This window comes from Lissotriton vulgaris, unplaced genomic scaffold (assembly GCF_964263255.1).
Source record: "Lissotriton vulgaris unplaced genomic scaffold, aLisVul1.2 SCAFFOLD_1390, whole genome shotgun sequence".
NCBI classification, from domain to species: domain Eukaryota; kingdom Metazoa; phylum Chordata; class Amphibia; order Caudata; family Salamandridae; genus Lissotriton; species Lissotriton vulgaris.
Genome location: NW_028254880.1, coordinates 123,065 through 136,394, shown reverse-complemented (window position 1 = coordinate 136,394; position 13,330 = coordinate 123,065). Strand labels below are relative to the sequence as shown.

At 46.6% G+C, this 13,330-nt stretch overlaps 1 protein-coding gene across 1 annotated transcript; it reads right to left on the bottom strand.

Moving 5' to 3' along the window:
- Nucleotides 1-1,319: 1,319 nt before the first annotated feature.
- On the bottom strand, nucleotides 1,320-13,031 carry LOC147659380 (uncharacterized). The gene is made up of 4 exons (XM_086951783.1): nucleotides 12,833-13,031; nucleotides 4,323-4,424; nucleotides 3,086-3,217; nucleotides 1,320-1,756 (listed from the first exon to the last, which is right to left on the bottom strand). Exons 1-4 carry the CDS (start codon nucleotides 13,029-13,031, stop codon nucleotides 1,320-1,322), a joined length of 870 nt encoding a protein of 289 aa, XP_086807909.1.
- Between the last annotated feature and the right edge of the window lie 299 nt (nucleotides 13,032-13,330).

Sequence of the window (13,330 nt, the reverse complement as noted above, 5' to 3'; positions counted from 1 at the left end):
TTAACACATCACTTAGTCCACTCCACTATCACATCTGCACCACACATAGTCATTTGTAAGTGCTCCTACGTAATTCGCAAGTCGCAGCACGCCCCAGCCCGTAGAGGACTGGGATGGCCCCAATGATGAAGCATGTCACCAAGGGGCAACCCTGGTGAGTGAGGGGACACCTAGAAAAAAAGCAATTTCTCCTTTTCTATCTACTATACCTTCCAGACCAACCCCATTGAGTGTTGTTGTGAATGGATTTATAGTGACCAGCAAGGCTCTCAGGTATCTGGCTACAGAGACCTTATGTTGAATATAGTTATCAATATTTCCACCCACGCCCTGTACTGTCGCATTCTTTCTTCCACAGTTGTCGAAAGTACTACTTACTTTTAACTGACATGCATGCAGTAGTGTATGCACTTTCAAAGATTGATGGATAGGTTTGTACCCAAAGATTTGTTTATGTTCACAATTGTTCGTCCATGCTGTGCTACTTTTTCTTGTCTCCCAAAACCTTTCCCAAAAACCCCCGTACCCATCCATTTTTCAAACCCTAACCCTCTTCCCCCGGGCTGTGTGGTTTTGATTGATGTGTGACTAAATTACAGCAATAAATCCACACACTTGCTGGGGAGGATAAGGTGATAGCAACAGGCTAGTGAAGAAATCCGAGGATATATTCTTACTCTGCTTGACAAAGACCCATGGCTAATGTCAAAGAACTTCAACCGAATTAGTTATACTTTAACATTTGTTAGGCTACAACGTGGCACTGTTCTAGTGTACTTCTGTCACCTGCTATATTCTGTATTGTACCTTTGTATTGCTCAGGAGGACAAACCAGATTTCATTTTCTTTTTTTTCATCGGCAAGCAACTGCCACTGTGTCACACCACTAGTACCACCGCTATGAGGAAATTTTATCCGCCCAGGATTGCCAACCTTATTTGCTGTTTCCCGTGGAGCCAGCCCTGGGCCTAGCCCTACTTGCAAACAGAAATTACAGGTAAGATAGGCGTTTGGTTGGAGGTAGTATAATGGAGTATTAGGAGAGACGAGAGATTTGATTGACGGTAGTACTACTAAAGTCCTAGGACTATTCAGGAAAACAAACTTACTGTTATGTTAAACCCCCACCCACCAGACTCAAAAGCAGTAAAAAACAGGTATGGTCAGATAAAGTTTCAAAAAGTATATTTTTATAGCCCTAACAAAAGAATCTCCCGCAAGACCCTCCCTAACCCCAACGATTGTCCTTCAAAAGTCCCCAAAAATCACAACTCCCAATTCCCACCCCCCAAAAGTCTCTAAAAAAGGGGCAAGGGACACTATGGCAGGGTGCTGTTGGAATTAGCAGCCAGGGCATCATGCTCCTTGCGGAGGGTGGCAAGTTCGAAGCGGAGGCCCTCCACCACGTTCTTATAATTATGGACCTCCTGCTCCAGGTAGGACAGTCTGAGGGATAAGCGGCGCCGGTGTGCCTTGCAAATCCTGTGAGGGGCAGCTGCTTTCTTTGCTGCTGGGCGGTGGTGTTTGGCTTTGGTAGCCCGGCTCCGTACCGCTGGAGCACTGCGCTGGCTGGCAGCCCGCACGGAGGAGGATGCAGCTGTCCCAGTGGACGTTGTTGTTGTTCCAGACTGCGTCTCCTCCTCCTCCAGGGCCACCAGCCGCCGATATTCAGCAACAGTGGCATCCAGCCTCCGTTGCCGGGCCATTCGAGCCAGCTCCTTCCTCCTTGATGGTGTCTTGGATTTGGAAGGAGCAACTACATGAAAAAAGAAAGACATAGTCTGTAACCAATGCTCCTTAAGATTAACACAAAATGATTGAGCAGAAAGTTGTCACAGTACAAGTAGCAAATTGAAAGCACAGTGCATAACTATTGAGGACAGTATCTATGTAACCTCCGACTTCTTCATCCTTGCTCTAACATTAGTGGGAGTTTAAGGAACAAATTCTACGAGCACTATGGACTTCTATTACAGTCGACTATGACAGTACACCACTCTTATTCTTCTTCTTCTCTCTTGTTTAGGAAAATTGGTACGTTATCTTATGCAAGCCGGCATAATGCCAGCGCAGTGAACTTGCACCCGAGAAAAACAGACGCACACCATGGTGAGTGAGACAGACTTGCGTTACTGTACCGGTCCAGTACATGCAGGTGGTGAAGCTCTTACTTTTCTATTACGGGTGGCACTGAGAATACTCTGTTAAAAGGGCTACTGCTTAATTAATTTAGCTTTCACCCTACAGTGCAAATGAGTATTAGAAAAGGAAAATGAAGAAGCTAAATTATCTGATTATCTATCACTTCACATGGGATGTATTTGATGACATATGGGATGACTTTAGGTGCTTTGCTTATTATTGAGTGAACAGTGATACCCCCACACATGAATGACGTACTACTACTAAACTAAAGTTATTAAGGGAGGTAGGGAGTGTCCACCGTAATAACTGGATATATGCTGTGCTTGCAGTTGCAATACAAACTACTGCTACTATTCATGGTAGTCTTTGGACAACGTTACAACTTCTTTTCCTTGCCTTTCCTACACTGGAACGGACGTGCGGGTGCGGTGTTACATGCTCTTCAAAGTAACACTTAGTTCATCCAGTGACCGTCTACTCTCTCTAGATTCACATATGCTATCTAAGAGTCAGATAGTACCATGAATGATCCGGCATCCATCCATTCAAAGTATATTGCACACATACAGTTTCTGTCTCACCCACCCAGGCTGTTCTCCTTCCATCCATCCTTGCTTCATCATTCACCCAGCCATGCACCATACCATTTTCTTACCTTCCCAGCCACCTCGGGGACCAAGCAAACACATATCATTCTTCTTTGCCAGTCATCATTACATTTCTCGTGCTTCCACACTTACTTACACCCTTCTTTCGCTTTTCGTTCATCCCATCCATCAAGTTCACCTCAGATCTGATTGGGATTCTTCTCGCCAAAAACTTCACAGCTAAGTCGAAGTACATTTAGAGGAGGCTACTACCTGCTTTTTTTATAATACACCCGTGCAGAAAGCACACTCTGCAGTCTTCAATCTCAATGACTAAGGAATGTATAGCTTACCTCTGCCCGCCACCACCGTTTGAACCCTCACAGGCATGTCCTTTTCCGGCACTTGCACCGCCTCCTCCCCAGAGTTGTCCTCCTCGTCCAATGCCACCACCTCCGCGCTGGCCCCGTCTCCAGATGTTCCACCTACAAAGTACATTTAATAATGTTAGAATACACCACTCACTACTATATAATATTTGGTCTAGGAGGAAGAAAGAAATGTGAAAAAAAGTGTACAATTTAATAATTTTTGACTGTGTACTCTAGAGTAAAAATGTCCCTTTTTCCAGGGAAGGCTGTTGTCTTGCTGCACTTTTTGGCACAACTGATGAATGTTTGCTTTTTACTTTTTAACACGCACCACTTTTTCTCCTAACAGACAGAACCTTGACTTCTAAGAACACGAGCAGGATCAAGTTCAAACCAGGTGAGAGCTCGGCTCGACCACAAGAAATGTGTCCAATTAATCGTCAGCACTAAGCACTTTTCCATTTTCAGTTACACGTTCACTTTTATGACAAACTTGAATTTAATAAATGTGTTTACTTTTAATAAAGCTTTTAAACTTAAATAGACTCTGTGGTTTTTGGTCCTCCAGACTAGAGTGGATGAGCTAAAGGTTTTCGAATTTTTGCAAGCATGAGTCCGTGCCTCTGCCATCGGTGACTTTGGGAGCTAAATGACTCTGCCACACTATCTAGTCAGTAAGGAGATTGGGGGTTCAACTACAAAGTCTGTTATCACTGAGGTATGTGGAAAGTCTAACAGTTACAGCACCTATTATAATTGATAAGCTAAGCGATGCATTATTTAGTGTCCATAGTTCTGTTTGTGCAGATTTGTCCCTGCAACAGTAGTAGAATGGATTGTCCTCCTATCCAAACCAAAAGTAAAGTAGTATCTTATTATTTCTTGGTGGTGGTCATTCACCTTTTTATTGTTGGCAATGGTCAAAGCATAAACATTTAGAATACTTGAAAAGACATTATGGACAATCCCAGAGGACTACACTCAGTGCATAGAGCTATTGCTGACTAGAATGGGAGTCCAATGGAAATGCCAAATGTGCAATCTTAGTTAGCTACACAGACAGACTAATAAGAATAATCTAGTAATACCACACGGAGTCATAGTCGAGGCAGGATAAGAATTTAGATCCTGTCTACAAGAAGATCAAAGACGATTTAGAAAAAATCGAATGAGGAACGCTAGGAAAAAATAAGTACTCTATATTAAAATTAAAACTTACTGGGGCCAGCAAAGGAGCCCTCGACTGCCCGGTCCTGGCCTGCATCGACAACAGCACCCTCCTCCTCCTCCTCCTGTGTCCTCCTCTTGCCCCTGGGGGAAGCTGATGTACAACATGAAAGAAAGAAAAACAGAAAACATGGATGATATTTCTCAACCAAATCAAACATTTAAAAAAGAACTAACAAAGTAACAAAATATTTTTGCGAAATAGCAAATAGGGAACGACTCCACGGGATATATTATTGACCAATCTCATGTGGTCGACTACGTCATTACTTTAGTATTGCTTGATTTGCGGACCGTCGAATTGGAAACTACCCTATGTAACTCACTAAACAAAGTACTAAAAAGGTTTGCCTAGGATTGGCAGGCAGCAGTCCGCAGCACGCAAAGTGACAGCCAAAGTCCATCGTGATTGAAGATCAGCGACAACACTAAAGTTTCCTACTACATTCACCAGTCATTAAAATACTCAAACTATTAATCCACCACCACTATTTCTTCTTATCGCCATGTGTACAAAGGAAGGACTGGACTTGAGTCTGTAGGGGCTGATTTATAAGGCCCTTGCGGCTCTTTTGCTCCATTGTTGCGTGACTTTTGTGACGCAGCGACAGCACAAAAGAGGCGCAATGGTGCGGCGTATATTAACAACGTGACGCATCTGGGAGATGCATCACGTTGTAAAGCCCTGCGCCAATAGGGGTGTTTCGGCGCAAGGGAGGGCGTTCCTGCGCAGGAACGCATCCTAAAAGTGGCTGAGGGAAATCTACAAGATTTCAATCAGTCACTTTGAGGACAATGATGCGTGACTCAAACCCTGCGCCTGCTTGAAGCAGACGTACGGCTTGACGCAGCATTGGGGAGATAGGGCACCCCAGAGAATTGATGGAGCTGCACCATCGTTGCGACGCAACTCCAGCAATGCGCCACCTTTACGGCACAGATGCGTAACGCTTTGGTGACGTTTTGGGCCCATGGCGCGCCGCATTGTAAATACGGCGCACCATGGGTGATGGTGGCGTGACGCACAATTACTGGCGCATCCCTGCAACTTTGCAGGGATGCGCCGGTAATTAAAAATCTGAACCTTAGTGTGTAGCATTGCGCAGTTCTTTCAACTACACTCATACATAATTTCACAGGCCAATGAAATGAACACAAAATCTAAAACAAATAAGCATAGTAGCAACACTACTGAGAAGGAGAGCAGTGTACCTGAAATGCACAGAAGATTTTGAAATAAAATGTACCTACAATGTAATGAGCAGCATTATTGCTCTTGGTAAAAAACAAAAATTTGCAATATAATAACACAGCAGGAGAAAACATAGTAGTAAAGACATAGCTACTACTACTCACCAAGCCCGGGGATCTCAAGGCCAAGGAGGTCGAGCAGATCTCGCTCACGGGTCAGGACATCCGTCCAGCGGTGGGTGGCCTGGTTGTAGGTGCGCCAGACCCGAGAGTGGTGGTAAATGGCCTGGCACACCTTCTCCCACCGCTTCCGGCGCTCCCGGGCCCCGTACCCGGCACTGATCTTGCCGCCTCCCATGATGGTCCTGGGGAGGCGGCGCTGAACATAAAAAATGAGTTGGGCCACCTCCTCCGGGGTAAAGATCTCCCGTGGCATCACTAGCTCCCCCCTCAAACGCCCGCACGGGAGCCGGACACGGGGTGCGGGACCCTTCCCCTTCTCGGGATGCTTCCCGGCTCCCTTCACCATGGTCTGGGCGGAAAGGAATAAAGAAAATAGAATAGGGAAGAGAAGAAAAGAAAAGAGTTTACAAAAGTAGTTTAAAATTAACCAAAAGTAGCAGTAAACACAAAAATATAGGGCTAGAAAAATAGAGGGATAGATAATAAGTAAAATAGATTAAAAAAAACTTCAAACAAGCAAAGGATGGCAGAGATTGACAGAGGATACAAAGACCATGCCCAGAACCATAGCAATGAATGAGAAACAAGATGGCCGCGCCCGTTCACGACCGGGCGGGTAAGTTCGCGCGAGATTTTCCTTGCGAACACGTGCGAGACTGTACTGGCAAGCCGCGGACTTTGCGAGATTACACTTCGCGCCCGGAAACGGAAATACGTCAGGCAAACAAGATGGCTGCGCCCTTGAACGACCGCGAGGGTAACTTCGCGTCTTGCGCTACGAGCGGCTCGCAAAAACGCACAAAACCTTGCCAACTAACACGCCGCAAAAAAAACAAATTGCATATTCGCACGAATTTGCGGCTTCCGAATCCGATCTTGCGCGTGTTCGCACCCCGCGAACCCCGCGAAATTGCAGAAAAACGAGTTTTTCAAAAGTGAAAGCACTCGGCAGGGGCAAGAGTTCAAACTCATCATTAGTAACAATTCCCGGTAGTGCTTCCTGACTGGGTCCCCTCCAGAATTCAGTTGCTAGTTGCAACAATTGTATGACCCTGCTCTGACCCTCACAGCAGGCTCATACAATAGCTACAAGTAGGCCACAAAGAAGGTCCTGGGGAAAAAAAATGCACTGCAACAGAAAGCAAAATTACAGATAAGGAAGCAGGTGCCGGACTGGAATTTTAAAACAGTGACACATTAATAAACTAACCCCAAATTAATTCATCTCAGTTGAAGCAGGGCTGGTGTGCTTGCTTTTCCCCCCCATAATCTACAGTAATGATGAACCAGAGGGTGGCATTGATGTAACAGAGGGTTGCAGTGGTGAAACAGAGGGTGCTGGGAACCTGTGATGATGAACCAGACGTAGAAACAACATAATTCGCGACCGTTGCGCGACGAAATGTAAGTTCGCAATTGCGAACTGGTACGAAACCCTCGCGAACTGGCAGAAATCCTTGCTAACACAAAAAAAAAAAAATCCGCAAATTCGCAAGAATTCGCGGATTTTGCGGATTGCGAGTTCACAAATCCGCAAAATTCGCGAACGCGAGATTCGCAAAATTCGCCCATGCTTACACGCCGGCCATGTTTGCGCCGACCATCGATTACCAAAAATGGCGCCAAATCCCACGCTCCCCGCCGAGTCAGTCCACAGACCTAGCTCATCTGAAGACGCTGGCGGCTTGTTCCACACTACTCGACCGTTGAAGTCCGCCAGAAATGCCAACCAAATGCGCATATCCTGGCGAACCTCTGCAGACAGTCTCGTACGGTGGTGTCCTTCTTTGAGACCAACCATAGCTTGTGCAATAGAGCGTGAGAAGGGGCGGGCCATTGGTATCACTCTCAAGGCAGAATTAAGCTGACCCACTGTTTGCTGCAACTGGTGCAGGGTCACTTTCTCCTTACCGAGGCAAAGCTTCAAGGAAGCCCTAAATTTGGCCACCTTTCCCAACGGCAAACGGAAACATCCCTCCACAGAATCGAGCTCAATTCCTAGAAACTCCAGTGAAGTAGATGGTCCAACCGTCTTACCTGGAACCAATGGGACTCCAAACTCCCTCATGAGGATGCAGAAGTCGTGCAGCGCCTGCGCACATTTCGAATCGCCGGCTGCCCCCAAAAACAGGAAGTCATCGAGATAATGCATAACATGCCTATGCCCTGTGGCCTCGGTGAATGCCCACTCTAAAAAACAACTGAACATTTCGAAATAGGCACAAGAAATGGAGCAACCCATAGGCATACATTTATCCATGTAATAACTCCCTTGGAATGCAAAACCCAGCAAACGCTGATCCTGCGGGTGTATCGGGAGCAACCGGAACGCCGACTCAATATCTGATTTCGCCATCAGCGCCCCGGGGCCCAGGCGATTCAACATGGTCACGCCCTCATGGAACGATGCGTACCGCACCGAACAGACTTCTGGGTCAATGGCCTAGTTCACCAAGGAACCCCTTGGAGCAGATAGGTTATGAATAAGTCTAAACTCCCCCGGGTCTTTCTATGGGACAACCCCTAACGGGGAACAGATGAAATCCGCCACCGGTGGGCGATGAAAAGGCCCTGCCACTCGCCCTAAGCTAACTTCCTTTGCAATTTTTCTCTCTACCACACTTGGATTATGTTGCGCCGATAACTGGTTTTTACAAAAGGAGTTCCCTCGAAAATCCCCCGCCGGGATGTGGAAGCCGTGCAAGAATCCCTTCCTCAACACCCCAGCGGAGACATGATCAGGGTATTCGTTTAACCAAGGAGTCATAGCCATGAGATCAACGGGTGTAGGCAGTTGGTCACAACATTCTAACTTACTCCTGCTTGGACCCTCCCTTTCCTCCCGCCCCGTTATTTTTTGATCTACATGAACTCTCCGGGTGCGAGGAATTCCCACAGCCCGCACACACATGCTTGAACCTACATGTTCCTTGCGGTCTGTTACAGTTGCCTCGATTGAAGCCCCAACAGACCCCCCGCTTGCCGCCATTACCGCCGGTTTTCGGCTGGTGATCGATACCGGCGCCTGCTCGAAAGGGCACCACGGGCTTTTGGCGAGAGGCCCCCGACCCACTCCCGCCCGGCGAGGATGTACCTGCCGCCCCCGGCAGGAGCTGCTTATGCCATGAGACCGAGTCGAGGCAGTCCCATGTCAGAGAGGCATCATATTCTTTCGCTTTTCGGAATTTCATGTCATAACCTTTCCATTCCTCTCCCTCATACATTGCATAAAAATCCATAATACGAGTTTGATAGCAAGACAGTTCAGTTAACACCTCGGGTTTACGTTCCCCCAAAACTGCAGAAAACATTGCAAAGGCCTTCGCCCAATTCGTTATCGTTTCATCCACCCTGAATTCCGCCATCTTGGCGCGCCACACGCTCGGGTGACACAAATCTTTCTGGGTTTTAGCATATTCCATCTCGCGATGGTCAGTTAATAATGAAAACATATTGATATATTTGTCTCCCCATATTAACTCTTTTGTGGCCATAGGGATGTGCTGTGCCACCCTCTCCCGCCTTGAGGGTAATGAGCCCTCCCCCGCCACTGGCAAAGCAAGCTTACCCGGTTCGGTCGTTGTTCCCGCCATTTTCTCGAGACCAACTGCAGGTCCAACCGGTGTCACCTGTGGGGAAACAAGAGGAAGATTCGCCTTTGCGGCATCTCGCGACTGCCGCAATTGCTGGATTAGTAGCTTGGCCTCTTCGGCCGTGTCTCCGGGCGCCTTGACACCCCCTGCCTTTCTATTGAGCCATGCGGCCAACTGGGCGGCCAATTCAGGAGACATATCTTCATCGTTAGCGGGGGTAATCACTACCGGGATCGGTTGACCCGCATCTGGGATTGGTACCGGGTTGTCTGCCGGTGTGACAGGGGTGGCCGGGGGTACCTCTGGGACCGGAACCTCTGGGATCGGAACCTCCCCTGAAACCGCCCTCCTCTTGCCCCGCTTCCCTCTGCCCTCGGGGACAATTCCCGGCAAGGCCGGGAATTTTACCTTCTTAGGGTTACCAGGATTGCTCAGCGCAGCCAGTTGTTGTTTGACCTCCGCCAAACCTCGACCGATCGATGGGACTTGCCCGAGTTTCCACTCCATGCAAGCCATCCGGTTCACCAACAGGCGTAGCACCTTATCCGTCTCGGAACCATTTCCCGCTTTCTTGCCAGCCATGGTTTCGATTATCCGCTCCTAGACGATCAACAAGGTCCTGGATTCTTCGCCTTCGAGTAACTAAAAGAAAAACACAAGAATTAAAAGTTCTCAAAATTGCTGCTTGTTCCGTCGAGGGCTCACGAGCAACGAGTGGGTGCAGCCTTCAGAGCACAGGAACAAGAGGACGCTTCTTCAGATTCCCGCTCTATTTATTCTTCTGCGGGAGGGCGTGTACCCTCCTCCGGTATGCCTACTGGGCGTGGTCTTCGGTGTAGGTGTCTAGGACAACCCCTCTTGGGCGGGAAAAAGGCGCGCCCCGGCCACGCCGCTTCGGGCATACCAGCCGAGACACGCCCCCCGCCCAAAATGGTTTCCCGGGAGGATCGGGGCACCCAACCATACGTTCGGGGGGACCGAGTGGTCGCCCCTTTCCAATCTGCCAGCCTTTCCATGTTAGTTTCCAAGAGGCGAACTTATGGCTTTGAAGAGGCCCCCATTTGATTCTTCTAAGGAGTCTGTATGACTCTTCCCCCTCTGTCGCTCCAATGCAGCGAAGAGTATAACGTGTTTTCGCAGGGATGGACAACTGTAAGGTAATGGTAGCATGGTCACTTTCGTTCCAGGGTTGGAATGCATAATTTAACTTGTGTTTTTGAAGGCTCTCACTTAGTAGGATGTAGTCTATTGTTGGCTGATTATTATAAGTGGATACTATCAGTGCTGTTGGGTTGGCTTTTGTGGTTAAGAAGTGTGTTGTTACCAATTTATATGCATGCATTAGGGCGTTGAATCTTCCCGTGTTCCGATTGCGGTGATTTTTAGGTGTCTTTTGCCCTATGTTGTGCATGTTAAAATCACCGAGAATGAAGGAATCCATACCTGCATACTGTGATAGAAGAGTTTCAATCTCGTTTATCAGCTATTGAGTTTGTCATTTAAGCCCGGCCTGTGGTGGTTAAAATAGGCATTAATTAAGAGTATTGATATTGGGCCGTCTGTCGTGATCAAACCTTTCAAGGTGCCAGCCCAAAACATGTCTGATGAATTCTTTATGACTGAAAAATGTACTCTTAGTGTGTTCTTGACATATATTGAGATGCCCCCGGACGGTCTCCCGAAAAGTTTGAGTTTTATTGCTGGTTTGAAGTATTCAGCATAATCCCCTATTGGTGTTGTGGAAGTAGCCCATGTTTCCTGAGTGTAGATTATATCTGCTCCTGCAAGAAATGTAATTGCCCCTGGACTTTTCAAAACTTTATGTATCCCTGCAATGTTCAAGGTCATTATATTAATTATTCGGTTATTCTCAGTAGGGCTATTGTGCTGAGCGTAGCCAAAGGTGGTCTTTGATGGTATCGGTTGGTTGCTCACCGAGAATCTAATATTAGGAGCTAGAATTTAGAGCCAGTGGGAGCCAGGTCCAATCTTTGGTACTGTTCCCCTTAGTTGAGCAGGAGCGATTGCCTCCATCTATATGTTTGGTGATTTGAATCAAATTTGCTTGTGTGCCACCTATGGAGCTGTATAAAAATGAACATGTAGCATATAAAGTTAGCTATTTGCTGTTCATCCTTTTTCTGTTCGTTCAGGTCTAGTTCTCCCTGTTGAGCAATTAGCCCTTTGTTTTTCAAAATCTCAGGGTATTTAGGAACAGGTGGTATCTTACATTTTATGCCCCAGTTGTCCAGTTGCGTTTTGTGTTCTTTCAAAGCATTTGCCATTGTCTGGTTTGAGAAGGCTATCTCAGTTGTTTCATTTGATTCGCTTGGCCCTGGGCCGGAAAAAGCCACCCTCTCAATATCAGTTGTTTTGATTTTTTCCAGACCAGGGATGTTTTCGCAGAGCTTCAGAAGGTACCCTCTGTTGAGAATGTCCCAATTCCCCTGCAAAATAAATTCCGGATATAACAAAACTTTCGGGCTTTCACGGTCTGTGACAAGGGCCTGGCAGAGGTTAAGTAGGTTGGGTAGAGCCTTGGTGGTTTCCAGAGGCTCTATTAAATTCCGAGTTGGATTTTCACAAAGAGCGGATCCCACCCGGTCCAATTTGTGTTTGAGATACAGAATTGCGGATCAGTCATAGTGGTAAGTGTACGATCAGGGCGGATGGGCAGTCATTAAAACTTGCTTGGACAATAAACCTCTCCCGATGGTCATTGAATGTGTTTACAAGTTGGGGCTCATTATAGGCTGTAGACTTTACGGCGGCAGGTATATTTGTAATTTCTTGTAATGGCTCATTGAGCTGTGGGCCCTGTGTGATGCTCAAGTGGTCTCTGGGCTCAGGAGATCTTGTGGTTGGGATTTTGGTCCAATTCTCGCTTGAGTTATATGAGAGGCTCTGAGGAGGTCTTTCAGTAATAGTTATACCATAGATTTGTGTGTCTCTCTTTTGATCAACAGTGGTTGATTTTTATATGGGATCACAGCCTTTCTGATTCTCCTTGCTGTCCTGATTTTCTGTCACAAACCAATGCTTAATGGTCGATTCAGAATGTATTTTGTCATTTTTTGTTTTATTTAACTTTTTCAGTTTTTTCTTATTTTTCCTAGATAGAGGTTGCAGTTCTAAAGGAGATGGTGTTAAATAATCAGATTTTCCAGGACCATTATCGGCAATGTGGCAAGATTGTGGTTTTGCCTGTGAATTTGGATTCAGAGCAAAGGTGTTAGTGCTCGGTGGGCATTTGGGATAGTTACTGTGATTCCTAAGGGTTTCCTGCATTATTCCTGAATTATCCCGATTGTCCTGCAGCCGTTGATGTGGGCCCGATGTGGCTGCGTATCACTTGTTCTTATATTGGTGGTTTGTTCTCCCATTTGCCCTGACGGAATGTTCGTGGCTTTTGTCATATTTTTTTCTTTACATATAGTCTTTGTGCTTGGACTCTGAGTTGAGTTGTGGTGAGAGGGCCATGATGAATTGCTCGTCCACCTATTCGCTTCACACTTAAGGTCTGTAACTAAAGTACTCATTATTTCTCGGAGTTTGTCCAAGGTCTGCAGTATTGGAGAGCACCCGCAGTCGTTTGGTTTTAACTTTACATCTGTATTTGCCTGTGCTCTGCGTATCAGGTAGTTTAAATTCTCCAGTTTTAGGTCCACTCCAGAGATCAGGCTGGCTACTAATTGCAGTATGTTTATTTGAGTGTCTAATTTATCTGCGTGCATTATGGCTGCATTTGCCATTCAAATCAAAGCTTCATTAATCAATGCGAGGTGATTTTCTATTTTTTGTGGCACCAAACTAGGTTCCATTTCAGTTTTATGCAAGTCGGGCGGAAGTGGTTTATTTGCGCTTAATGGACTTCGGTCTAGGTCTAGGTCAGGACTCTCTTTTGATAATAGGTCCTCGTCCTCGTCCTCGTTTCCGGAGTTGATGGGCAAAAAGGGAAAGGCCAGGGGGTCCAACTGGGGTTTCGTCCCTAGTGTATCGTAACAAAGAAGGGAGTTCCTTACTTATCTCACTT